Here is a 26,385-nt window from a genome sequence, read left to right on the forward strand (position 1 = left end):
CTCCTCGACCCCTGTATTCCATCCCTTCCTGGGGCCCAGTGCCTTTACCCCTGAATGGTGAGCTCATGGTCATGGCTGGGCCTTCCCCATTCTGTTCATTGCTGTATTCCCACCCACAAGCCTAGCTGTTGGCACATCAGGGGTATAAAACATGTTGCATGAATCCCACACTCCCATCATGCATGCAACGTCCACTGGGACTCTGCCAGCTGCCAGGATTCCTCTAGCTATACTCTAGGTGGTAAGGGCCCCGTGTGAAGCTGGAGACTAGAGTAAAATCAAGAGGCTGGGAAATCACTTCTTAAAACTTATTTTAATATTTTCCCCACCCCCCAAATTGGGAAAAGCCAACAGTCTGGCTGGATTTAATTACAAATTAGTACACATTTTTCTGTCATTGTTTAAAGTAAATCAACATTGTGGCAATGAGGGATTATCCTTGGAAAAAGTGAAACCCATATTAACAAAATATGTCATGGAAGAACTCCACTTAGTGATTTCACTGGTTACTTACAACTCTAGAAAAGGTCAACATTCTGCATGTTCCCTGGGGCTTATCCATGCAGTGGAAAGAGGCCTTGGCCAGACTCAACCAAGCCCAATCAGCTCCAAACAAGCCCTAGACCCAATAAAAGCAAGAAGAGAGGGCATCCCTTCTTCAAAATGAGGGTAGAAAAGGTAGATCACCAAATAAAGTCCTACAGCTTCACTCATAAGAACTTGGGGGAAAGGAGGCAGGAAGTTAGAGGGAAGTCTTAAAGATGCAGCATTCCTTCATCCTTAAAAGAAAGTTAAAAATTAAACACTTCATTGAATGAGATGGGATCACTGAATGAGAGGGAAGAATAGAGGAACAGAACTTAATTATCTTGAGTAAGTTTAAACATGGTCTCAACTTCATCCATCTTTTCACATATACAGACACCATCCTTTCAGTGTTGTGCTCAACCTTTGAGACCCCATGGGTATTCTGATTAGCAGCTTGAAAGTAATGGTTTTAAAAAAAGGTACGATACACACATGTGTATAAATACATGTATTGCAATAAAATCGCTTTGGAAAGCTAGGGGCAACAAGGACTCTGGAGCTGACTTCCTTCCCTTCAGAGTTCCACAGGACAATACATCCGTGAACCTCTCTCCAATATGGAACACTCCAACGTCCCTTAAGATCTCCTGACACTGGGGAGAGTGGGGCAGGTCCACAAAACAAACAAAGGTCCTAGAAAATGTGTCACTACTGGCATTTTTCACATGTAAAAGAAATACTAGTCATGAGTCATTTGAGAGCTCTCTACCCTTCCTGACTGCCCTCCCCCCTGCCTAGGGAACTCAGATGCCTGAATGCTGCATCTTTAAATATTTCTGGCTGAGCCCTTTTGCCACATATGTCAGTAACATTCCAAGCTGGCTACCACATGTTCAGACTCTGGCCTCCTTCCCCCTGTACTGTCGAGTGCTCTGCTGTTTCAAGGGCACAGTGGGGCCATGCAGCTCCCATTTCAGCTCCATCTTCAGTTGATCATACATCTCAGAAACAACCAAATTTTTAAAAAATTAGTTCCAAGAGAATGTTCATATTTGAAATACCTATTTCCTTTGAGATTATTTTTTAACTTCACTCAATGAATCTATTAAAGTGAGTTAGACAAAGTGTGTGTGTGCACACGCACACACAGACACACACACCAGCACACACCCACAAAATTTAGGGGTTTGGAGGTTGTTTCCTGCCAAAAGATCTAACAGAGGAAAGCTTATGTGCTGATCAAGTTTTAATATCACGGTTAACAAGAAATGTACACCATTTAGCAAGCACACACGAGACTGTGGGTGGGACTCCTGATCCCTGGAGCATCGGGCTCCCTAGCCCATTTTCTGCCTACCTTTGGAACAGTTTCAATAGTTACTACATTCAGAGAATCCAAGAGGACTGCATGGACAGATGAACCTTTATTTAAAAAAATAGCACTTCAAATAAATTAAAAGGGACAACCGTCAAGTGTTCAAATTGTGAAGAAATAGCTGAAAACCTAGAGAGACTCCAAGCTGCAGAGTTCTAGCCTCATTCTTTGTCCAATGGCAAAACCCCACACATCTCAGTACTCCCACTCAATTTTTTCCCTACTGAGATGAGGGAAGCAATTGCAAACAGGAGACCAGACGGAGGAGAAAGCTGCATCTGGCTGGAATGAACATTGCCACGTACTTGCTAATACGGGTTTCACTTTATGACCAAATGTATTCTTTCAAAAATAAAAAAGGGGGGAGGGAAGCTGCATGTTTTTAAAAACTGAAGTTATTTAGGGATAAAACACTAACTCTAGTGCCTTTAACAGGCAAGAGCAACTTTTTTTCCTCCGAAGTCAAACACCATCCCCAGCCGAGCCTTTGTGCTACAAGCTTTTCAGGAGATGTTACCTAAACTTTATTAAAAGAAAAGAACAAGTTTAAATATAGACACTGGACTAGCCCAGTCTTGTATTTTCAAGTCCACATTCTTCATCTGAAGCACTGCATCAGGGACCCCCCCCTGAGTCTGCATGTTTTCAAGTTCACAGTACATGGAACCAGTTTTTCTTTTTAATTTTTTCCTCACTCAGAGCAGCCACACGCAGTGGCCGTTGACGCCGGAACCTTGGGCGGGGCCTTTTCCTACGAAGCCTGGCCAGAGTTGCCCAAGGTTTCTCCTCAATGAGAATCGATGCTGTCATGCTCTATGGATGGGAAAAAAAGCAAGAAAATAAAAGCACCTGGTACAGGTTTCATGAGATCCATTTGGATTCGCTATGTTCCAAACCCGCTGCTGAATGCCATTAGTCCACTTTGTGTGTGTTGAACAGTTTGTGGCTAGGAGTGGGTCTCAATTCGAAGAACTGTTATTGGACGCCCCAGAGGTTGATGCAATAGCAGCTCCAGCAGGGCTACTTGTGGAGACCGACTTTCGGATGTGAGGAAGCAAGTAGGGGTCACAGGCCAACTGCTGGACGTCGATGCGGTCCTCCTTTCGGTAGGCCAAGCATCGTCGAATAAACGCCTGAAAGGAAAGTTTCTTGAAGAAGCCTGAAGCAGATGATCCTGGCACCCCAAGAGGGAACCCAGGAGGTTCTGTAGCAGCTGCCAGGGCCCAGAACAAACGTCTCCTAAAGAGAAGGGGCTTTAGGGCCTTGCCTGGAAACCACTAGGCAGACCCAGGAGAGACGTGCCAGACGCAGCATCTCTCTGTGGCCGCTGGTTCCTTCCCCAGCGAAGGTGCCTGAGCCATTCCCGAGGGGGCACAGGGCACGACCTCTAAAGATCTCTCTCCCCAAAGCACAAAGACCAGCGCAAAACTCCCCCTCTCTGCCTCGGCTGATGTGCACGGGCACAGTACAACTTCATAGTTCTGCATCTACAAACCACGGTCTCGTGTGAACTTCCTGAGGAAGTGGAAACTGTAGTTACAAACTATCACCACGTGCAGGGTGAGGAGACCAATACTGACTAACACTGCGGTGTGCCACAGATGGGTAAATGCTTTCTCGGTGTATCTTATTTTTCCCTGAAAGATCAGCAGGCAAATGATCAGGCACTACTACATCTAAGTAGTAAAGGAAAACCTGAACAGGACTTGTCTCCTCAAGAGTACTGCAGACATAAAAACTTACTGATTCGGAATCCTAATTCACTACCAACATGGAGGTTTCCTTTGTGCTAGGTACGAAGAGCTATGTAGCCTCAGTTTCTACAATTTTAAACACAAAGGCCCTTACGTAGATTATCTGTCTTCTCCTATTTCTTAACCAGACAGTTCTATTTAATCACAGCCTTATAACATAATTCTTTTAAATTGAATCAATTTAAAAAAATCTAAAATATTATCATCCAAAGTCCATCCTTTACATTCGGGTGGTAATGATGCCTGGATGTAGGTCCATTGATCGTAGCAGATGTACCACTCTGGTGCAGGATGCTGACAGGGGGAAGGCTGTGCATCCGCGGATGGGGTGGCTGCGTCAGCAGGGAGTATATGGCAATGCTTTATGTTCCACTCAGTTTTGCTGTGAATCTAAAACTGCTCTGAAAAGTAAAGTCTATTTTAATATATCTAAAACATAAAATGAACTACTGATTTTCTATTTTTTTCATGTTTAATTAATAAAATTCCTGGTTTTTCAAAAGCAAAGACACCTACACATAGTTGCTTTATTAAAGCATTTGGAAAATAACAAATTAACAGAAATGAACATAAGGATCCTTGGCCTTTAAAAATTAAGCTTTCTGGGCTTCCCTGGTGGCGCAGTGGTTGAGAGTCCGCCTGCCAATGCAGGGGACACGGGTTCGTGCCCTGGTCCGGGAAGATCCCACATGCCGCAGAGCGGCTGGGCCTGTGAGCCATGGCCGCTGAGCCTGCGTGTCTAGAGCCTGTGCTCCGCAACGGGAGAGGCCACAACAGTGAGAGGCCTGCGTACCGCAAAAAAAAAAAAAAAAAAAAAAAAAAATTAAGCTTTCTTAGTGAGATACCTGGAGCTGGAAGGTTTTCTTGGGATGGACACCAATCAAATAAACTCCTTTTGCCTTGAACTTTCCCTCTACACAGCTTCCAGGGCAGGCTTTTGAAACAGTAATCAGATCACAAAGTTGCCCTGATTAAAACCTTCAACTGCCTTCCATCAGTTTACAATCTATCCTGCTGCCTCTCCTACTACTCTCCCCTCTGCTCAGCCTGCTCTGTGGACCTGCTAAGCTCACACTCACATCTGAGCTTTATTCACTTCTCTCTGCTCAGAATATTCTTCTCCCAAATCTATACATGGCTCCCACCTTCACATCAGTCAAGACTGTTCAAAAAAGTCACTTCATCACTGAGGCCTTCCCCGACCATGGGTTCCCCCCTCTCTACTCCCTTACTCCAATTTGCTTTCTTCAAAACATTTATCACCACCTGAAACGTATTCATTTTTAGTTATTGTTCGTCTCACCTAGTAAAATGTAAACTCCGTAAGTATAGGGACCTTGTCTGTGCAGTTCACTGCCACACAGTCACAGCTCCTTCCACTACCTAGAACAGTGTCTAGTACTTAATAGGCACCCAATAAATGTTTGTTGTGGGAAGAGAGGGGAAGAAGAAGGTAGGGGTTGGACAAATTACCCAGAGAAATAATAGAGAAAGCAAAGCAGACATTTCTGCTGGCCAATGGATCAAAACTTACCTTTGCTTCGGGTGTTACTACTGGCTTTGGCGGGAACTGCACTTCAGTAGCTTTGAGGATAGTATTTTCTTGTAGAATGTCTTGCTGGGACTGGTTATGGCCAAAAGGCTATCATATAAAAACAAAACAAACAAAGGTATGCCTCTGGTTAAAATTAGAGAGAACACAGACTTCCCAGGTGGCACAGTGGTTAGGAATCTGCCTGCCAATGCAGGGGACACGGGTTTGAGCCCTGGTCCGGGAAGATCCCACAGGCCGCGGAGCAACTAAGCCTGTGCGCCACAACTACTGAGCCTGCGCTCTAGAGCCCGCAAGCCACAACTACTGAGCCCACGTGCCACAACTACTGAAGCCTGCACGCCTAGAGCTTGTGCTCCGCAACAAGAGAAGCCACCGCAATGAAAAGCTCACACACCACAACCAAGAGTAGCCCCCGCTCACCACAACTAGAGAAAAGCCCACATGCAGCAACGAAGACCTGACGCAACCTTAAATTAATTAATTAATTGAGAGAGAGAACACAATTCAAAACCAAAGAGAAAGGAAAGGAGAAGACACATCTCAACAAGAACTGCTAGAATGAACTTTGGAGATGATCTCCTCTAATTCTCTCATTTTATAGACAATGGATGGAAAGGCTCAGAGCTTAAGTAACTTGCTCAAATTCCAACATCTAGGTTAAGGCAGAGCTGGGACCAGAAGCAGCATCTGCTATATCACAACACCTCTGCTAAGCTTTGCTTACAGCAAAGATAAAGAAGATTCAGAGCAAGAACCAGCAACCTCTTTTGCCCTGAGTGATACCTGTGGGCTTAAGTAATATATATGTGTGCCGCTGACAGACCCGAGACACAGATGAAGAAATGGAAAGGAAGTGAAAGAGGAGAGGGGTACCAACAAAGTGGGGAAAAAACAGAGTCGGGGCTACTCAGTGAGTGGCTTCATCTGTGCCACAAATTGCTATCTTCTAATAAACTCCTAAAAAAATAAGTTCACACCTAGTGTCATCTCTACAGTGTTTCTACTGAGATCACGATTCTTTCTAGATAACCTCTACTACTATTATCAGCAGCACTTCCACAATATCAGAGTATAAATGATAATTAAACCCTATTAGTTCTGAATAGTTTCCCCACATTAGATAGGTACAATAAAGAAACAAACCCAAGGAGAAGTTAAAGAGGAAGCTGAGATCTGAATTAAGAATTTGGTCTGGAGATTGTAATCAAAATATTAGGAGTCTAAGGGAGTTGTAGAACTCCCAAATGGCTTAAACCCACAGCCCAGTGGGGAACGCTAAAACACACAAACACCCCGGTAGCAGAAATAAGAATATAAACATACAACTGGATCCCAATATATACATTTATACAAGATATTATGCTCATAAGGAAAACACAAATGTGACAATTCATTAGATGTAGTTTACCATCTACATTTTTACTTACGCAAATAATATATCACCTTTACCAGAAGTAACAGACAATGAGTACTTTCTGATGTCACCTACCCGGTACAGAAATACAAAGCATGCTTTTATTAATAATAGCTCTAACTAATGGGGTGGTTGGCAATAAGAAGCCTTGCAGATTTTTCAAGTTTCAATTCTTGGGACCCTTAAGAATGGCTCTTGGGAAGACTGTATACTTTAGTAACTATTTTTCCCTGTACATATTATCAGAATCAAAACATAGACTGGATCTGAGAACAGCAAAAAATGCATGTCTTCAACAGCTCCGCAGAATTCATTAGGTGCCCTGGGCCTGAAAATTTCTGCTTATGCATAAAGCTTTTATAATTAAAGTCTGTATTTTCTTCCAACCACAACTTTCAGGATTCCATTCTGTATAACCCAATGTTTAACTCCAAGAGAATAATCCACACAATGCCACCGTGTACATGCACCACCTAAGACAGAAGCCACCACATCCAACTGTCTTCATTACCTTCCTTCCATAAAGACACTGGTAGAAGATCACACCCACTGACCAGACGTCGACTTTATTTGAGATCTTTGGTGGTTCTTTCCCAACCACAAAACACTCTGGTGGTAAATACCTGGGACAAAAGGGAAATAAAAATTCTTAGAAAAAAGACTGTATAAATCTAAGACATTTACAAAAAGGCAAAATAAAGACCCTGTTAGAAATAAAAATATCTGAATCTTAACAGTTGAAAAGCCAACTTAGACCCATCTGGATAAAGTAGATGAAAAGACACTCTAACTTAAGGAGGCAGCAATGTCCTATTATAAAGCCTTAAAATACATGTTTCTTACTTACGGACAGAGGTGAATATTGTCCCTAGTTCCTACTTTACCCACCCCAGCCTCCTTTCCCAGTGCTGTGCCTAATACAGGTGTCATTCAACAAGTTTTTAAAAGGAGAGGGAGCACAAAAGAAGTGCACTCCCTTTTATGACAGCTGCAGCAACAAACATTAAAATACAACTAGAAGTGGTGTGATTTCCTTTCAGGCTGGCAGAAGAAGATGTCTCCAAAATAAATTACTCCTTTAAAAGTCCAAATGAATTCAGGACCCAGTACAAATCTCTGAGGGGAGTGGCTATTCTGTCTTCTTAAGGTAGCCTCTTTTGGAAATCTAGACTAAAAATAACTACAATTATAGTCAATGGTGACATTGAAGTTCATATTATGAAAGGATATTTTACATTCCCTACTTTAAGAGTGATCAGGGGCTTATGGGAGACTAACAATAGTGCATAAAAAGCCAAACAAACTACTAGTTATTAGCCCAACTCAATCCTCATCTGAATTCGTTCCTTCCCCACCCACCCCTGGCCTCTAAAAAGACTAGCTGGACAGCCAACCACACCAAATTGTATGGTGTGGAAGGTAAGTGCCTCTTAGCATTTAGGAAACGAAATAAATATGTTTCTCCTCATTGCCTGGAGTCTTCACCATAGCACAGCTGGAAGGCAGAATTCTGAAGATAACAAATTGATTTCTGCAGATTTCATGCTGGCAAAATCAATTCTGTGAAAAACTATTATAAACCCTGCTGTGCTTCTGGTCTAAAAATCTAAATGTATAGCTGGAAGAGAATCACAAGAGTTGAGGCAGAAAATGTTCAGATGATGGGCTTTTTTTTTTTTTTTAAAGAATTTTAGTTTCAGGTTGTTCCTTTTTATTTTTAACAGTCATTTTTAAATGATTAAGACCACTGACCTAGATTATTATTTCACAATGAAAGCTTTTAGCCAAAACACACATTGAAAAGTGAAAATATAGATAGAGAACTCACAAAGGGGGGTGGGGGAGAAAGGCAAAGAAATAAAAATATAGACAAAGAATCTATAAAAAGAACAGCTCTTCCAAATGCCACTAAAACCTCCCTGAACCGTAAGTTTTCATGGTTCTTGATTCTTTGATATACATAACTTAAATATGATCTTGGATAAATAACAAATAGAACCTTGATTCTAAAATGATTTTTTTAATGTACTTATAACTCTTTGGTGGAAGCAGTAGGGAAAAAGTAAGTTCTTGTTTGTGGTGAGGAAGCACAGAGGTTGTTGGACTTCTCCAAATGCAGAGCAATAATCTGGCCAAATAGACACTGTCCCTTAACAGTACAAATCTGGCATATCACTTTCTAGGACTCAGTTTCCCCAACTATAAATGAAGAAATACACTAGTTCTTCACCCAAATAATAAGCATTCTAAGTCCTTATCAAGGACTCTGGGAGGGCGAGTAGAAGACAGTTCTAAGATACTACACTAAATTGTATTTAAAAAACAAACAAAGTTGCATACGCCATCATGATAAAATCCTCATAGAGAAAAATGATTCTCAAGGCCTAGTCTAGGGGTTCCTTATTTAAAAGTAGTATTCCATGTAGAAGAATTCTGGAACAACCAAATGCCGCAAACAATCACTTAAAATCTGTTATGTCCTCCCATTCTATCTATGTGTCTCTGGGACATAATACGAGGATGACATATTGAGGATGGTGATTATAAACACCAATATGGAGACTTTTTAAACCTTCATAGAAACCCATAATATTAATTTTCTCAGTAGCTCCCTCTCTACTTTACTCTTTATTATGAAAAAAAAATCTTCAAATATGATCTAAAGTAGAAAGAATCGTAAACATCATCCAGCTTCAATAATTGTCAAGATGCGGCAAATCTTTGCTCTTATCACCCCTCTCCACCTCCCCCAAACAGATTACTTTGAAGCAAATCCCAAACATTATATATTTTTATTTAAATTCCAACCACTGAATTTTATAGCTTAGCAAATACAGCAATAGGCAGCAATGAGATAATTAATTTAAACATGAAAAATCTTTACCTTTAAAAAAGAACAAGCTATCAAATGAAAAGCTAAAATCCAAGTTCTGGTGAATTTATATAGCAGAGGTATAGACCTGCTTCCAGAATTTCCAACAACAGATATTTTTGTATCATTTACTGACAGGAACCCACAACCACCACCAAGTGAATAAACACTGTAAATGTAGCTTCTATTTTAAACCTAGAATCTCAAAGTTTTAATTTAGGGACTGATTTTCACTATAGGTACCATCTCCACAAACAATACGGAGCAAGGGAAAGTTGAAATTTTGTGTACATGGTGTTTCTAGCAGGATATGATTGAGTCTTTCTTTAATATGATGGGAGTGGTAAGACCAGGACTGACGTCCCCCTCTTCTCTGTCTGTTTCAGATCAACAACCTCATTCCGAGAGAGTCACTAATCTCCTAAGGGCCAGGGCCCTTCAGTCTCAAACATAAGTGACTTGGCCAACTGACCCTGGGGTTTAACAGTATGTATTCCCCCTCCCTTAGTGCTACTGGAGGCTTTCCCATGTTCAGAATTACACATTGCAATGTATGGCTTTGTGTCGCCGCCGCAGACGTGAAAAGAAAGCTCTGGTAACATGCCTTTACAATCACAAAGCCAAATGCCTGAGCTGCAGGTATCTTTTATGGTTCTCACTGTCAAAAGTAATACTTGGCAGAGTAGGATAGGGCATAGAACAGGCAGGCAGAGCTAGCTGGGGTGGGGTGGCTGGGGAGTAGATGAGTGACAACAGACGGGAAGAAATGTGGCTCAAAACCTTTTAGAACGTGGCTGCCAGAAATGGACAAATTTCTTGGTAAACCATGCTTGTGTTCTCCTGTTTAGATTTCAAGGGATGCTATGGTTATTTTACGTCCTAATCTTCATCACTCCTTAGTTCTTGAGAGTCCACCATCCTCAGGCAACTCTAAAAACAAATCCCTCATCCCATTAACTCATGAAGAGAGAGACCTGCATTTGAAATTCTGAAAAGAATTTAAGGCCATTCTTTACATACGCATGAGCAACCTCATCCTCTATCTACTCAGTAGGGGCAAACCTACGGAGGAAACAAACAACTCAAACACGTGGCCCCACATAATCTCTTTCTCAATGGTTTTTCAAGAACAGAAAGAAAAATTAAGACAAATTCATGTAAATACAAAGAGTCAAACTGTTGAAAAGACAGTAAATATTTGGAGAGGAAAGTCTACTATGGTATACAGCATTTTTGCCTAAGCAGACAGGATGTAGTTTAATTAATAATTACCAACACTTCAGTATAGCACAGCCACATCTCCATCAGCCAACTTGACAAATCTCCCAGGTACCTACCAGTAAGTACCAGCACCTTGTGATGTTAGCTCCATGCCATCCACTGAATTGTAGCTATCATCATCCATGATCTTGGAAAGACCAAAATCTGTGATTTTTATCTCTCCACATGCTGTACCATTTACTAAAAGAATATTACCTAAAAAGATAAAAAACTTCATGAATAAAAAACTTACTAATTAAAATAAACCAAGGTAATAACAGGCAAGAAGAGGACAACTGAACTGAAACTCTTACATATAACAGCAAACATTTAAATCTCTGGAATAAAACGATCTGGACTCTGGATGCTAGGGGAGAGTTGTAAGTGTCTGGCGGCAAATTTCTCTTTTCCAAGAATCACCTGCTTAATGTGCCAAAACCACCACTATGAGCAGTGGAAAAAAATAATTAACTGGCCAAAGTAAAGTATCACTTCTATGGTTGGTCAAAAATAGTGGGAAAGTTACATCCGAACTTTCAGTAAGGATCTCTTAACCACCCTGTTTAGGACAGTAGTTTCGGAGGGGGGCGCGGGGGGAATCAAAGAAAACATACAAGGGAATCTAAGCTAGTACCACAGTGCCACCTACAGCTCCTGGGGCAGGAAAATGTAATGGATTCAGTGACAGAAAACCCCATCACACAATAGCCATCTTTTTAAAAAATCACTTCATTGTGATGAATTTTTTAGTCATTTGAATTATACTAGAAAATTAAAGAATAGTGAATAGTGAGATTTAACATGTAGCTATCAGAAGAGGAAAGCAAAGTTAACAACCGTGCCCACCAGGAGGTAAATGGGAATCTTCCCAACACCTAAGCTCAGCTGGTTAGAGCTGTCTACAGACAACACAGGCAGACTTCTAAGCAACAGCTCAAAATGACAACAGACAGAAGTACGAAGTCTAATTGCTCTCTACTCGACTGGCGACTATCAAAGTTAGATAGTAACCATGAGAAAAGATGGAAAATTCCACTCGGAATTTAATGAAATGGGAGGCGTATGTGTAAAATAATTTGTTAATGTGGGGGGCACTTATCAGAGAGACTTGGAGTAGAGGAACTGCTATGCAGTGTGAGTAATGGGAAAAAAACAAAACTGAGCTTGCCAGAGCAGTTCTTTCTTAATCGGACTGACATCATGAACTGCCCTGGCTTTAAGACAAGGGCATTGTTTCTCCAGAGCATTTAATACAACCCACCCTCCTAATAAACCCAGTGCTGTGTGGCCGGGACTCTCTTATTCCCACTACCCAGGCAATTTAAAGTCAGATGTTATTAGGCCTTCTTGGTCCCCGGCCAAGTCCCCTAACTTTATAAAGTTAAAAATCACTTATAAGACCAAAGAAATACTACCAATACTGTCTCCTAAAAATTAGACATACCTGGTTTGAGGTCATAGTGTATGATGGGAGGTTTTATTTCATTTAAGTACTTTAAAGCATTCACAATCTGCATGATGATGGATCGGGCCTCTTTCTCCGACATTAATTTGTGCTGTTTCAGGTAGAAGTCCAGATCATTTCCCTCACAGTATTCCAATACTGTACAAAACCTAAACATAAATAAACCAACATTTGACCGTGGGGTAAGAGCAAGCAGATTAAGTCTAAACCAGCCCAACTGAAAACGTCAGGTCATTAGCTTCTCACTTCTTTCTTCTTTGCTCCTTAAAATATTCTTCTATTCTTTATTCAGTATTAGCTAACTGAGTGGTTTACTGGAAGAAAACTGCTTACTCTTTTGGTGAAGAGCGTCTGCACCCTTCCTGCTGGAACCTGCTGTGCTGAAGTTCACCCAGGGCATACCTCTCCTTGAATCAAGACTATAACAATACTGACAGGAACCGTAATGTATTTAAGCTAGATACCTCTTTTACTATCTACACAATGCTCCATTTCTAAACAAGCACCTTATGATCAAATACACAATTGTCACTGCAAACATTTTATATGACCTCAAGTGCTGACAGTGAGGAAGAATCTAGGGTTTGCCTAGGTCCCAAGGGCTGGCTGCATACTACCTCTCCTGCCAGATTGACACATACTATGATTTCTCTTTGCTAAACACACAAGGTATAAAAGAGCTTTTTGAAGTACAGTATTGATGGTTCTAACAAATGTATTATTACACAGTATGAGTTTTTTTCTTTCACTTGTATCAGTATAGCATACAGACCCCAATTTTTTTTAACATCTTTATTGGAGTATAATTGCTTTACAATGGTGCGTTAGTTTCTGCTTTATAACAAAGTGAATCAGCTGTACATATACATATATCCCCAAATCTCCTCCCTCTTGCATCTCCCTCCCACCCTCCCTCCCTATCCCACCCCTCTCGGTGGTCACAAAGCACCGAGCTGATCTCCCTGTGCTGTGCGGCTGCTTCCCACTAGCTATCTATTTTACATTTGGTACTGTATATATGTCCATGCCACTCTCTCACTTCGTCCCAGCTTACCCTTCCCCCTCCCTGTGTCCTCAAGTCCATTCTCTACGTCTGCGTCTTTATTCCTGTCCTGCCCCTAGGTTCTTCGGAACCATATATATTTTTTTTAGATTCCATATATATATGTTAGCATACGGCATTTATTTTTCTCTTTCTGACTTACTTCACTCTGTATGACAGTCTCTAGGTCCATCCACCTCACTACAAATAACTCACTTTTGTTTCTTTTTATGGCTGAGTAATATTCCATTGTATATATATCATACAGACCCAAATTTAAAACTACATACCATTCGTGCCACTAAGGGTCATGTGTCTATCTTCCAAGGCAGTTATAAGCTAAAGGAAGGCTTCCTGAGAGATGAATACCTTTTAAACTATTCTAAGCTGTGACAATATGGGTAAATCACTCAGGGTCTAGCTGGGAAATAAAAACCAGTATTTATAACAGAGGGGCTTTAATTCAGGGAACTAATCCCAGAAATGATGGAAGAGCTGAGAAGACAAAGTGGCCAGTGAGCACCCCAGAAATCATCTAGAGCAGGAAGGCATTAGCACCCTAAGGCCAGAGGGCCAAAGGGAGGAGGGTGGTGCAACCAGAACCAGACTCACCAAGGGAAACTGCAACCACAGCTGGGCGGAGGGGTCTCCACCCACCACCACCTATCTCCCCATTGGCTGAACCCCACTGAATAACAACTGACAAAGGAGCCTGGTAAACACACCCTGCAAGGGCCAACTCAGCTAAGATTAAAGAGGCGCAGGACTAGCACTATGGGGCTCTGGGCAGTTTGAGGCCTTCACAAAGCACAGCAACAAAATGCGGACACACACAGTCCTGTGGGATCCCCAAACTGAACAACAGCTCATGCTTCTTATGAAACATAGCATGTCCTAGCATGCTAGCACCCTATCTGAGAAAATATGCCTAAAATTTATAGATTCTCTGATCTGATATGCTGAAATCTGAGGCAAAGACTCTCATGCTTAGTGAATTTATTCTGGACCCAATGCAAGCTGAAAATAAAATCTCACTTTTAATACCCAAACAACTCTCAGAAGACTTTCTAAAACAATGGTCTGACTTACTTTTGATAAAAATTCACCATACACACAACAGGAAGAACAAAGTAAACAACTTAACAATAGCATAGAATCAACTCAATTTCTCAGATTAGTTAAAAGTGTGTATACAATTCAAAACAGCAGATAATCCGAGTCATTATATTTATTTTTGAAACGGTTTTTGTACTTACATTTGGGGGTGCGTGTGTGTGTGTGTGTGTGTGTGTCCTTCCTAGTATTCAAGGAACTTACTGAAAGCAAAACAGTAAGCCACCCTGTGGAAACCTGCTCTCTAACTACAGTGGGGTTTTCTGAACCCCACTCCATGCTACACACATGGCTGTGCTGGGTGCACCCGACTGGAAAGGGGAAATCCCTGAGTGGATGTTTCCAAAGGGAATTATGGTCTCCCTTTGGGGCCACTTCTAAATGTCGGCCGGCTCTCTGTGCAGCAACCTCTGAGACAGTTGCTGTCTGGAACAGGCTGAACAGCCTGAGAGGTGGAGGGAAACACTTGTGGGCCAGACCTAGGTATGTTCTCCTGATTCATTTCAGACTCCAACAGAAAATGTCTCCAAATGCTGAAATATTTCTAAACTCCTGGATAAACCGAGAGGTCTAGAGCTTACCTATACCAAGTAATGAAATACAACAATGCCTACGGTTATTAAAGATCTCAGACAAGTCACTTAACTTCCCTGGTCCTCAAATCTCCACCTACAAAGTGAGAGGGCTGGGCCGAAATCCCTATAAGCCTCTGAACCAACTTATATTTCAGGATGCAGCACTGGGCTACGCCACATTCATTCTCATTGTGCAATAAAGGCGCACCGCTGGCACGCCTTTAAGAGGCCCATTAGTGCTCATCAGGATGGGGCAGAGGCTCTCCTGACTGCTGCTTCTCGCTGGTATGCTGGCACCAATTTGTGCCAGTTTCTGAGAGCTGATAAATTTTCAGGACTTTCGTGAGCTGGCTTTTAAGCCACTGGTAGGATGAATGGAAACAAAAGGTAGTGTATCCATACAATGGAATATATCCAGTCATAAAAAGGAAGTACTGATACATGACACAAGAAGAACCTTGAAAAAACACCATGCTAAGTGAAAGAAGCCAGTCACAGAAGTCACATACTATATGATCCATTCATATGAAAGTCCAGAATAGCACATCTACAGGTACAAAAAGTAGATTAGCGGCTGCTTACGGCAGGGAGTGGGGCTGGAAGAATAGGGGGACGATAGCATAAGGTTCAGGGTTTCTTTCTGAGGTGGTGAAAATGTTCTAAAATTGACTACGGTGATGGCTGCAACGTACATATCTGTGAATACACTAAAAACCACTGAACTGTATACTTTTAAATGGGTGAACTGTATGTATGTAAACATGTATCGATAAAGCTGCTTTTTTTTTTTAATTGGACATGTTCAGAATATTTATACCACAGAAATTGGCAAACAGTACAAATCAGCCCTATGCCTCTCCCCACCAAGCTGGTTGTTAAACATTTACCAGCACACAACAGCACACACCCTGTGGCCAAGAGACGTCTTGCTGGCCCAAATCTGAATTCAAATATGATCATTTGCCCATAAGTATATTTGGTCCCCTCAGAGAGCATTTCCTGGACCCAGATTTAAACTCTATTCCATGAGTAGTCAACACACTGCAAGAAAATATTATCTGCTAAGCTAAAATGGCATAGCACTTACGAGTCAGTGTCCAGTGAAAAGTAATCATACAGTTTAACTATTCTGGGATGATCCAGTTCTTTGTGAATCCGGTACTCCCTACATGCATGCCTGTAAACAAAATGGAAAATTAACATTTTGCATTTTGGCCTGTCTCTTAGAACTCTTCCAGGATACTCCTAATTTATTCTCTCACTTCTCCATTGTTCCCGAACATTCATTCCATTCAGGTCCATCTAGTCCCCTGATCTTTCTTCATCTTATTTTCTCTACCAGTATCTACCAAGCTGTTGAGAAAATAGTAGGTGCTAACCTTTTATCCCTTTCGAGTTCATTCTATGGTAATCTCTTTTATATTTATACCCAAATATCAGAACTTTAAAAATTATAAAGACAGCATTCTTTTCTTTCCTCTAAAGCTGATATTTTCTATCTATAAATGTTACATATCCTGGGGTTACATCAAGGGGATCAATGTTAGCATGTAAATTCACTGGGTAAAAGGATTACCTGTTAGAAAAGGCAATTAGCAGTGCTTTGTATTTGTTTGTTTTTAAATCCTACTCCTTACAAAAAGAAATTTAAAAGACTATCAGCTTTACTTTCTTTTAAGAAAATGTTAATTTGATCAAAAGTTTGAAATTATGGAAACCCTAGTTTTCTTATAACAAGAATATATATATATATGTATGTATGTATGTATTAACATCTTTCTTCTTTAGTACTTTTCCAATTTAAAATTATTTAGTAAGATTAGGAACAAAAATGTACGATATAATCTGGCAAATTCATATACTGAATTTTAAAAGAGTAACATTTAGTTCTCACTTACAAAGAGAGTAATAGGATATTATTATATTTTAAGTAATCTAGCACCATTTAGTTTGGGGCATTTTGTTGTAAGACAAGAGTCAGAAAAGGGAAACTTTCCATAGTATGATTTAAAAAAAAGTGTGTTATTTTCTGAAATGTACTCTAGCATATCAAAAATACACAGAAAGTACTCAACCAAAGAAAAGCTGAGGAACGACTAGGGGAAGAGGGAGGGGAAGGATAGGAATCTAAAAGTAATTAAATATTCTTCCCCAATGGAAATTTGTCTGACTAGGCTTATTTTTCAAGTGGCCATTTTTGGCAGTTTTTGCTTCTTCTGATGCTTAATTTCATCAGCATCTTTATGTCTTTCTGAAAAGAAAAAACTTTCCAGCACTGAGGCAGAGTAGCGTTAGAACACAGGAGGCACTGGGATCAAGAAACCAGGCTTTGAGTCTGAGCTCCATGATGCCCCCTCTCCGGCCTTGTGGGCCTGCACCATCACGGCAGTGGACTGGAAGTTTTAAAGGGAGCTCCCTAGATTTGGATGCCTCCAAAGAGAAGCTAAGCAAACGTAGCTTTGACCCAACCCCCCATCCCACCAAAGCAGCTCCACACTGTCCTTTTTCACATATCAAGATTCCACGGGTAGTGCAGTGATTAAGAATCCGCCTGCCAATGCAGGGGACACAGGTTCAAGCCCTGGTCCAGGAGGATCCCACATGCCGTGGAGCAACTAAACCCATGCGCCCACAACTACTGAGTCTGCGCTCTAGAGCCCACGTGCTGCAACTACCGAAGCCTGGGTGCCTAGTGCCCATGCTCCCCAACAAGAGAAGCCACCACAATGAGAAGCCCACACACCACAACGAAGAGCAGCCCCTCCTCGCTGCAACTAGAGAAAGCCCGTGCACAGCAACGAAGACCCAACGCAGCCTAAATAAATAAATAGACAAACTATATATATATATATTTATATATATATTCCACAGGACAGTCCAGTGCATAAGACTCCATGCTTCCAATGCAGGGGGCACAGGTGTGATCCCTGGTTGGGGAATTAAGATCTCACATGCCACACAGTGCAGCCAAAAAAAAAGATTCCATGTAATATTTCATTTGGTAAAATAAAGGTGATGCTGTTTCTAAAAAAAGAAAACAAATTTAGAAACCTATGGTCTAAACAGATTACCATTAAGTCATTTCTTACTCTCACACACTATAAATCTATAGTCCTCTGCCCTTTTAACTTTTTGATTTTTGTGCTTTTCAAAGTAAAGACCAATTTCTCCATCGTGGTATAAAAAATAGAGGAAAATAAAGGAGGCAAAAATTATGAATCAAAGAAAGTGGCAAAGTCCTCGCCAACTAAGAAAACTTTCTGTGTGTCACTGAAAGCACTCCCTCAACGTCACGTCAGGCTCTAAGGCCATTCCTTACGGTTCAGCAGGCAAGGCAGAGGCTCTGCCATGTCCTTTATATGTTCAACTTTCAACTAAGCATCCAAGGGATTAATGTACTATAAATACAGAAACTTAAATAGAAGGCTGGAAAAAACTTATCCACTAAAGTGTTAGTCTTTTTTCTTTTTTTAAGTGTTAGTCTTTTACTCTAAGTGGATCTATATTTAGACTTTCAATAATTTTATCCTAGAAAATTAGAAAAGAGTATCATACAAGAGTATACTAACTACTTTGGACTTCCCTGGTGGTGCAGTGGTTGAGAATCCGCCTGCCAATGCAGGGGACACAGGTTTGAGCCCTGGTCCGGGAAGATCCCACATGCCGCGGAGCAACTAAGCCCCTGAGCCACAACTACTGAGCCTGCGCTCTAGAGGCCACAAGCCACAACTACTGAAGCCCGCACGCCTAGACCCCACACTCCCCAAGAGAAGCCACTGCAATGAGAAGCCTGCACACTGCAACAGAGTAGCCCCTGCTCGCCGCAACTAGAGAAAGCCTGCGCATAGCAACGCAGCCCCCCCCCCCACAAAAAAGAGTATACTAACTACTTCAGATACAATTATTTCTGTGGATAGCTTTATATGAAGTTTTTCCTACCATAAAGTTCTTAATATGCTATTTTGGGGAGTTAAAGAAATCGAGTAATACCTATTAATGCTTTAATAATGCAAAAGTAAAACAATCAGTTTACTTTGTGTTTGTGGGGAGAGGAGAGGAAAGGGGGTATAGAACAGAACTCAAAAATAAACAATAGAACAACCTTCTATTTTCTTTGAATTTTTCCTTCTTTTTTACCCAAATAAATGTTCTGATTCCAGATGGGGCTTGGAAGTCATCCCCACAAAGCGAAAAGCAATCAAAAGACCTTACTATGGAGGGTAACAGTAGCATTTTCGTATTTCATAATGTTACCACAACACTGAAGTGTACTACTTTTCAGTTTAACACTGAGGTTTTGAAGCACTCTCTAAAATCTGTTTGGTGCCTGATATAAGCCTCCTTAATTTAAGTTCAAGGGAGTTAATAACATTTTGCTAATTCACTATTATTTGTAGCCTGAAATTCATCAGTATGATTTCATATCAGTTAGCAAGCAAAATCTTTCAAAGAAAGGTGGAAGTGCTTTAAGAATTTCCCCTCAAGGATGAAGAGGTCACAACAACTTTGCACACCCCCTCCCCAGTGTGTCTGTCAACTGGGAAACAGCTCCTGCCCAGATGGCTCCACAGAAGGTGCTCAGGAGTCAGGACTCCCGCCTTGGTGAGGAAACAAAGAATAGGAGGGCACCACTGCGAACCACAGCTGAACCGGCACAGAACTCAGAAAAACGAGACTGTCCCCTTCACTTGCTCTGTGACTCCATCTGGTAGACAAATGTGAAAAGAGAACCAATCTACACCCGTCAGGACTCAAAACAGCTTGCCAAATGTGTCAAGGAGGTGCATGGTCCTGACTTCAACCCCTCACTGCTTCAAAAGGCTACAGTGGGGGCTTCCCTGGTGGCGCAGTGGTTGAGGGTCCGCCTGCCGATGCAGGGGATGCGGGTTCGTGCCCCGGTCCGGGAAGATCCCGCATGCCGCGGAGCGGCTGGGCCCGTGAGCCATGGCCGCTGAGCCTGCGCATTCGGAGCCTGTGCTCCGCAACGGGAGAGGCCACAACAGTGAGAGGCCCGCGTACCGCAAAAAAAAAAAAAAAAAAAAAAAAAGGCTACAGTGAGCACAACCCCACCTGCAGTCACTACAGTATTCGACACCAGCGTCCTCTTTAAGATCAGCCTGAAAGCTGGATACTGAGACTAGGTAAAATCTGTATAAGTCTCTGCACAGGAACTACTTCCTCAAGGTTGACCAAGGTTGTCCCCTCGTAGAGTCAGCTGGTTTGGAGCGGGCAGTGCACACAAGCTGCGGCACAGGCTCCGAGGATAGCTGAAGGGTATTTTGAAAGAGATGCAGGAACTGTTCCTATACCCTTAGGTACTCTGAGTCTCAATATAATAAGGACATTTCTCACCGTTTTTCTAACTGGTCAGAATAACATGTGGTTTCCTTCTCTCAAGTGCTCCCTGGCATTCGCTGCCGCGTGCTATTCGTCCCTGCATGTCAAATGCCTGGAATGTACTTATAATAATGTAACTGCTCCTCAGAAGCATCTGGACTGCAGCTGCCTCTCACATAAGGGACGCATGAGGGGTGCCATGCACAGAGCACACATCATCCACTTTCCTACCTCTGCTAAGTCCCACTTCTCTTAATGCCACAGGAACCTTCTCTCCCCGAGTGCTGAGCACCACTGCCAATCTGCATGGAACAGCAAGAGTTCCCAGGTCCCGGATGAACAGTAGGTATAGAGCAGGAGTTGCCTTGCTCCATGCCTGAAGAATGGGTTGATGATGTAGAAATGTTTTATTTTTCCACTAAGACTTAGAAGCTAACTAAAAGTTGGCTAAAGTCCACTGCCTTTTTCCCTCCAAAGTACTATTTATAGGAAAAAAAAACAAAACTGCTTTTATAGAAAGGAGGTAGACTGCTTTACATCAAAAGGGGCTGTTTCCTCCTTTCAGGGGTAGGACATGTCTAATGTAGTATTTGTACCTACAACAAGGAAACAATATTAAACCCAGTGGGGATCCTAACAGCAAATTAAGTCTGCATGGCCTCCAAAGCAAGTGAACCATGAACTCCAATGTTCTGAAGCTCAGAGGAGAGACAGGCAAGGCCTGACATCAGTGGAACAAAGACATTCACACCCGCTCATGTGATAACTATTCATTCTAGAGAGCCACTCTCTCACCCCGTACCCCAGGCACAGATGGGGGCCACCGTGAGTGGAATTCTGAAGAGGGGAAAGCACAGCGAGCTGGACGCTGAAGACCAAGAACTCTGAGATGGGCAAACTATGATGGGGAAGGTGAGCTCAGCACTGAGGGCCTGAACAAGTCAAACAAGTACCACCGAGGCACACCAGGCGCCCCACATTGTCTCCTTTACGACGAGGTGACTGAAGCAGCAGACAAAGCCCCACCCGGAGCTCCCCAGGGTCCCCAGACCACTGAAGAACACTCTCACATCTGGTTTCTACAGACAAGCAACAATAATTTCTGAGGCTTTACTTGTTTATTATAGCTAATTTTAGATGCTCAATGGAAGGGGATGGTTAAACCCACTGGCTTTGGATTAAGGGAAGTCTAGATTTAAATACCAGCTCAGCCATTTCTTAACTGTTACTCAAATTCTTTAAGTATCAGTTTCCTTAGCAGTAAGATGGAAAATTTATTCACTCTCCTAGGACAGTTATGAGGATTAAATGAAACAACAACAACAATGCATGTAAAGCTCTTAACACAGTGCTCAAACTACAGCTGTTATTACTAAACTTTGAAAAACCAGACAGTCTAATATCACTTACTTGTGGTAATTCTCCTTTTTCTCATCTCTCCAGTTTTTATTTAACTGGTGAATTTTCACAGCTACATATCTTTGTTCTGTTAGATCAAATGCCTATAAAGAAAAGGAATAAATTACATTCTGGATAATGCTAACGAGAATTACAGGCAACTGACTTGAAGCTTCTGTTTAACAGACCAACATACTCAAAGTCCAAAATGCATTATTAAACAACAACAACAGCGGACAACACAACATACACTTGTTTCAGAGTTGCAATCATCTTTCTTGAAACTTGTGATCAGATAATTTAGAAGTCTCCAGACGCACTGGCACCAAAGGGTTTAGAAAATAAAACCAAGCATACACCACAAACAGAAAGACAGCCCATGCCTTAACAGTCACTTCTAAACAATTCTCTTTCTGGACATCACCTACCTTATTTGGGACCTTTCTTCCCTAAGCTGGCTCTCATCCCTCAGCTGACACTGGGACCTGACATTCTTCAACAGTAAGTCCTGCCACTTTTTTTTTTTTTTAAGATTTTTTAATAGGCTTTATTTTTAGAGCAGTTTTAGGTTCAGAGGTCCTGCCACTTTTGAAATGCTAGGGACATAGACTATCTGCCTCCTTGAGAAAGAAACCCCCAGGATACACCTCTTTGCTAAATTTACTTAATCCCACCCCTATATACTGGATAAATAAAAAGCAATTTTGGATCGCAACAATGTCTGAAGTTAGTCACACCAAATCGCTTCTCCAGCACTGTCCAAAGAAAGGGACATACTTTCCCCAAAGACCACCACTGCTGGCAAGTTCCACATCAGCTAGGTAGTGCTATATTATGGGGTGAAAAAAGGTAACGGATAGATTTTCGAAGATGCCTGGTGTAAATCACAATTTGAAAAAAAGTAAGTAGCATTTTACAATAGATTTCCCCAATACAAAAGAATTTACTGAGGAACTCTTTTAGAATGAATAGTTCTTCCTAGGTTTTAAAGTTCAGATTAAAAACTTACTACTCCAGTTTCAACACTATTACCACCTATCTGTCAGTTTCCACAAATGTTTGAACAGATGAAGGCAACAGGCACAGGATATACAGTCCATGAATAGCGGTGATTACCGTTCTACAGACCTTTTAAAGATGTAAGCTACCTCTAAGAAAGCACAGGATACAAGAGAGGCCTGATTATAAAAGAAACTTCTAATTTATACCAAATTTAAACCAGTATTTTTTAAATATAAAAACCATTCAATTCAAACAGAATATCTTATTTCACAGAAATGGAAACTTTTGAACTCTATTTTTCTTACAGAGTCTGAATGAAGTCCACCTGTATGCATGTATCCATCATGGCCATAAGAGAATCATTTCAAGCTATTAAAAGCCAGATTAAATACCACCTAATTTGTAAGAGCCCTAATGAACTACAAGTGTCATTTTCTCCAATTACCAAACCCTATTTCTGAATCCAAGGCACTGTGATCCACCACTAATCTAAGAAGGGCTTCTGGAGAGCGGAGAACAGCAAAAGAATAACTACATTAATGAACACATCATTGTCAGAGGCATTCAGATTTCAGAAGTGTTAAAATGTTTGAAGGATACATTAGGAAAAAATATGAAGAAATCACTAACAAGTAACTGGGAAGCCCCAAGAACCAATTTTGATGATTTTAAAAACGGAATAGTCCCACTTCTGGGAATATAGCCAAAAGAACTGAAAGGGTCTCAAAGAGATATTTGCATATGCATGTTCAAAGCAGCACTATTCACAACAGACCAGAGGAGGAAGCAACCCAAATGTCCACTGACAGATGAATGGATAAAGAAAATGAAGTATATACATACAACTGAGAGTTATTCAGCCTTAAAAAGAAGAAAATCTTGTCACATGCTTCAACATGGATGAACTTTGAGAACATTATGCTAAGTGAAATAAACCAGTCACAAAAAGACAGACACTGTGTGAGTCCACTCGTATGAGTTAACTAAAAGTAATCAAATTAATAAAAACAGAAAGCAGAATTGTGGCTACCAGCGGCTGGGGAGAGAAGGAAAAGGAGAGCTGTTGATTAGTGGGTAGAACTTCAGTTCTGCAAGATGAAAAAGTTCTGGAGATCTGTTTCACAACAACATGAACATATCTACTACTACTGAACTATACACTTAAAAAATGTTAAATTGGTAAATTTTATGCTATGTGTTCTTTATCACAATCAAAAAAGTTACCAAAAATAAAAAATAAACTAAGTATATGACTCAAGAATGAACACAAAGAAAGCAGAAAGAAAGAAGGAAGGTTTGAAAGCAGAAGTTAATGAAATAGACAACAAATCAAATAGTAGATCCGATCAACAAAAATAAAAAGTTAATCTCCAGAGGAAAAAAGAAACATTGACTAATCTCTGGCCTATCAGTCAAGAGATACAAAAATAAACATTTCATAAGAGAAGAGAAATAACTAAGGTATGCACGATATTTTTAAGTCAAGATGAAATAGGATGATTTTTCAGAAAAAATGAATTACCAAAACTGACTTAAGGAGGGGGAAAAAATCTGAATAGCTCGATATTTGTAGAAGGAATTGAAAAGGTTGTCAAATAGTTTTCCTCTAAAATGACACCTACCCAGGTGATTTTATGATTTAGCTCTAACAAACTTTCAAGTAGCCAACATGTAATGCAAAGCATTCCAGAACATGGGAAAAGGGTAATTTCACAACTCATTCTAGGATAACTATGACATCAAAGCTAGACAATGCTGCTTGCACATAGAAGACAACTATAAGCCAGTCCCACTTACGATCACAGATTAAAAATACGAGCAGAATATTAGAAAATCAAACCCAGCAGTACACTAGAAATATGCTTATAGTTCTGGAAATGGAAAGGGATGATGTTTCACAACATTGTGATTGTACTTAATGCCACTGAATTGTACACTTAAAAATGGTTAAAATGGCAAATTTTGTGTGTACATCATCACAAGAAAAAATTAACATTAAAAAAAGGGAAAACAGTAGAACTAGTTTTTATCTGAAATAAAAACTAATTATTTTACTCAAAAGATTTCCTATATAAAAACTCATATGGGCATAATATAAATCATTAACAGTGAAGGTTACACCTTAGAAAAGAGAGAATTACCAGGGTCATGCAGTAAAGACCACTTAATAAACCAATTCAGCATTTAAAAGCCAGGTGCCAGAAACATCTAGAGAAATTCAAGGAGGCTGTGACTGGTGAACATGTTATGTATCTACAAGTATATTTAAAACAGGCCGAATTCCTCATCTAGGGAAAATCAACTGGAGGCTTCGTATTAGTAGCCTGTTCTTTGCTGGCCCGACTGAAGTACTGGAAGCCAGGACAATCCTTCAGAACACCAGTGCTACTAAACACTCTGACTTAGAAGATGGGAACATTTTAAAAGCAAAAATCAGGTTTTCAAAGAATTAACTTTTTAACACATCCATTTTGTAAAAACAAAACAAAAACTTATGAGAATAAAAGTAACACTCATCTCTAACAAATACAGATGAGGCAGAAAGATTCCATTATCCAGAAATGAGTGTTGTTTTCCCTTCCTGTTTTTTCTTTTAAAATCTGTAATTATTTACTTTTCAAACTTGAAAACAGGGTAAAATATTGAATCCTGCTTTAGTCAACAAGTTTACTGGAAGTAGTTCTCCCAAAGATACAGGTTCTTAAAAGTTTTTGGAATTTCAACCAATAGATATCAACCCAGAGTTATATCACTATTCTAAATGATCTCCAAGTTTGTAATAACCAATAATTTAACCCTCAGTCCCTGTACGAAGTTCCTCATACTTACCTTGTAAACTTCACTGAAACCTCCTCTACCCAAAAGATGTAACAACAAATATCTGTCATTTAGCGTTGGATGATCTTTAAATCTGTGGAAACAGCAGATAGATAACAACATCCTGAGGTCAAGGACTACACAATTTTCCATGTTTGCAAAATTTCCAGAATATCTAACATGTTATACACATGATTACAGATGCTGCCAACAGTTTGGCAATCATCACAATATAGCTAATTCTGAGCCTAAAATAAGTTCTATAGTTCAAAGAGACAGCATAATTACAATGAACAGCATTAGCTGTGGAGTCATGAGACACAGGTGCCAGTCTCAGCACAGCCACAATTAGACTAGTGACCTTTGTTGACTTCCCTCCCTTTCTGCCCTGCTGTAAAGGTGGAGGGCGGGAGCGGGGAGGAGATAACACTAGATCAGGGATTTTCAAACTGTGCTACTCGGGTCCTCCAAACCATTCAAGAACCACTCGTTCCCACCATTCCACAACTACATACAATAAAATTCCAAGGTAGTTTACACGGCCTTTAAGACAGATTTCATTATAAAGTGAGTCACATGTTCTACGTGCATTCATTTTCTCTCTTTAAGTCTTCATGATATAACTGTTTTCCCCATATAGGATTCCACTTCTAACAATGAGACAAAGAAATGAGAGACTCTGGCAAAAATAACTTTTCGATTATTTCTACCTAGTTCCTCATCAGCCCCACTAATATTCCTGAAATTACTTTATTTTGATTTTGAGACAGTGGCATGCCTGTGGAGAGAGGTGGTATTACTGCATGGGAGTTAGCTGTGGAGTCAGATCCACATTTCAACTCTTTGTTTGGTCACACTAGTCCCTGGACAAGTTAACT

General features: G+C 40.8%; 1 protein-coding gene across 4 annotated transcripts in view; it reads right to left on the reverse strand.

Annotated features, from left to right (window-relative positions):
* Nucleotides 1-276: 276 nt before the first annotated feature.
* Nucleotides 277-26,385, reverse strand: part of TLK2 (tousled like kinase 2) — a 103,118-nt gene continuing 77,009 nt past the window's right edge. For all 4 annotated transcript variants that reach the window (XM_059996621.1, XM_059996620.1, XM_059996619.1 and 1 more), the window contains 8 exons: nt 25,520-25,601; nt 21,701-21,792; nt 16,041-16,130; nt 12,203-12,372; nt 10,836-10,974; nt 7,138-7,249; nt 5,192-5,299; nt 277-3,036 (listed from right to left, as the gene is read on the reverse strand). In XM_059996621.1, coding sequence (XP_059852604.1) covers nt 2,863-3,036; nt 5,192-5,299; nt 7,138-7,249; nt 10,836-10,974; nt 12,203-12,372; nt 16,041-16,130; nt 21,701-21,792; nt 25,520-25,601 — 967 coding nt within the window. In that variant the 3' untranslated portion in view covers nt 277-2,862. The remainder of the gene's footprint in view (nt 3,037-5,191; nt 5,300-7,137; nt 7,250-10,835; nt 10,975-12,202; nt 12,373-16,040; nt 16,131-21,700; nt 21,793-25,519; nt 25,602-26,385) is intronic.

The sequence above is a fragment of the Delphinus delphis genome, chromosome 19 (assembly GCF_949987515.2).
Source record: "Delphinus delphis chromosome 19, mDelDel1.2, whole genome shotgun sequence".
NCBI classification, from domain to species: Eukaryota; Metazoa; Chordata; class Mammalia; order Artiodactyla; family Delphinidae; genus Delphinus; species Delphinus delphis.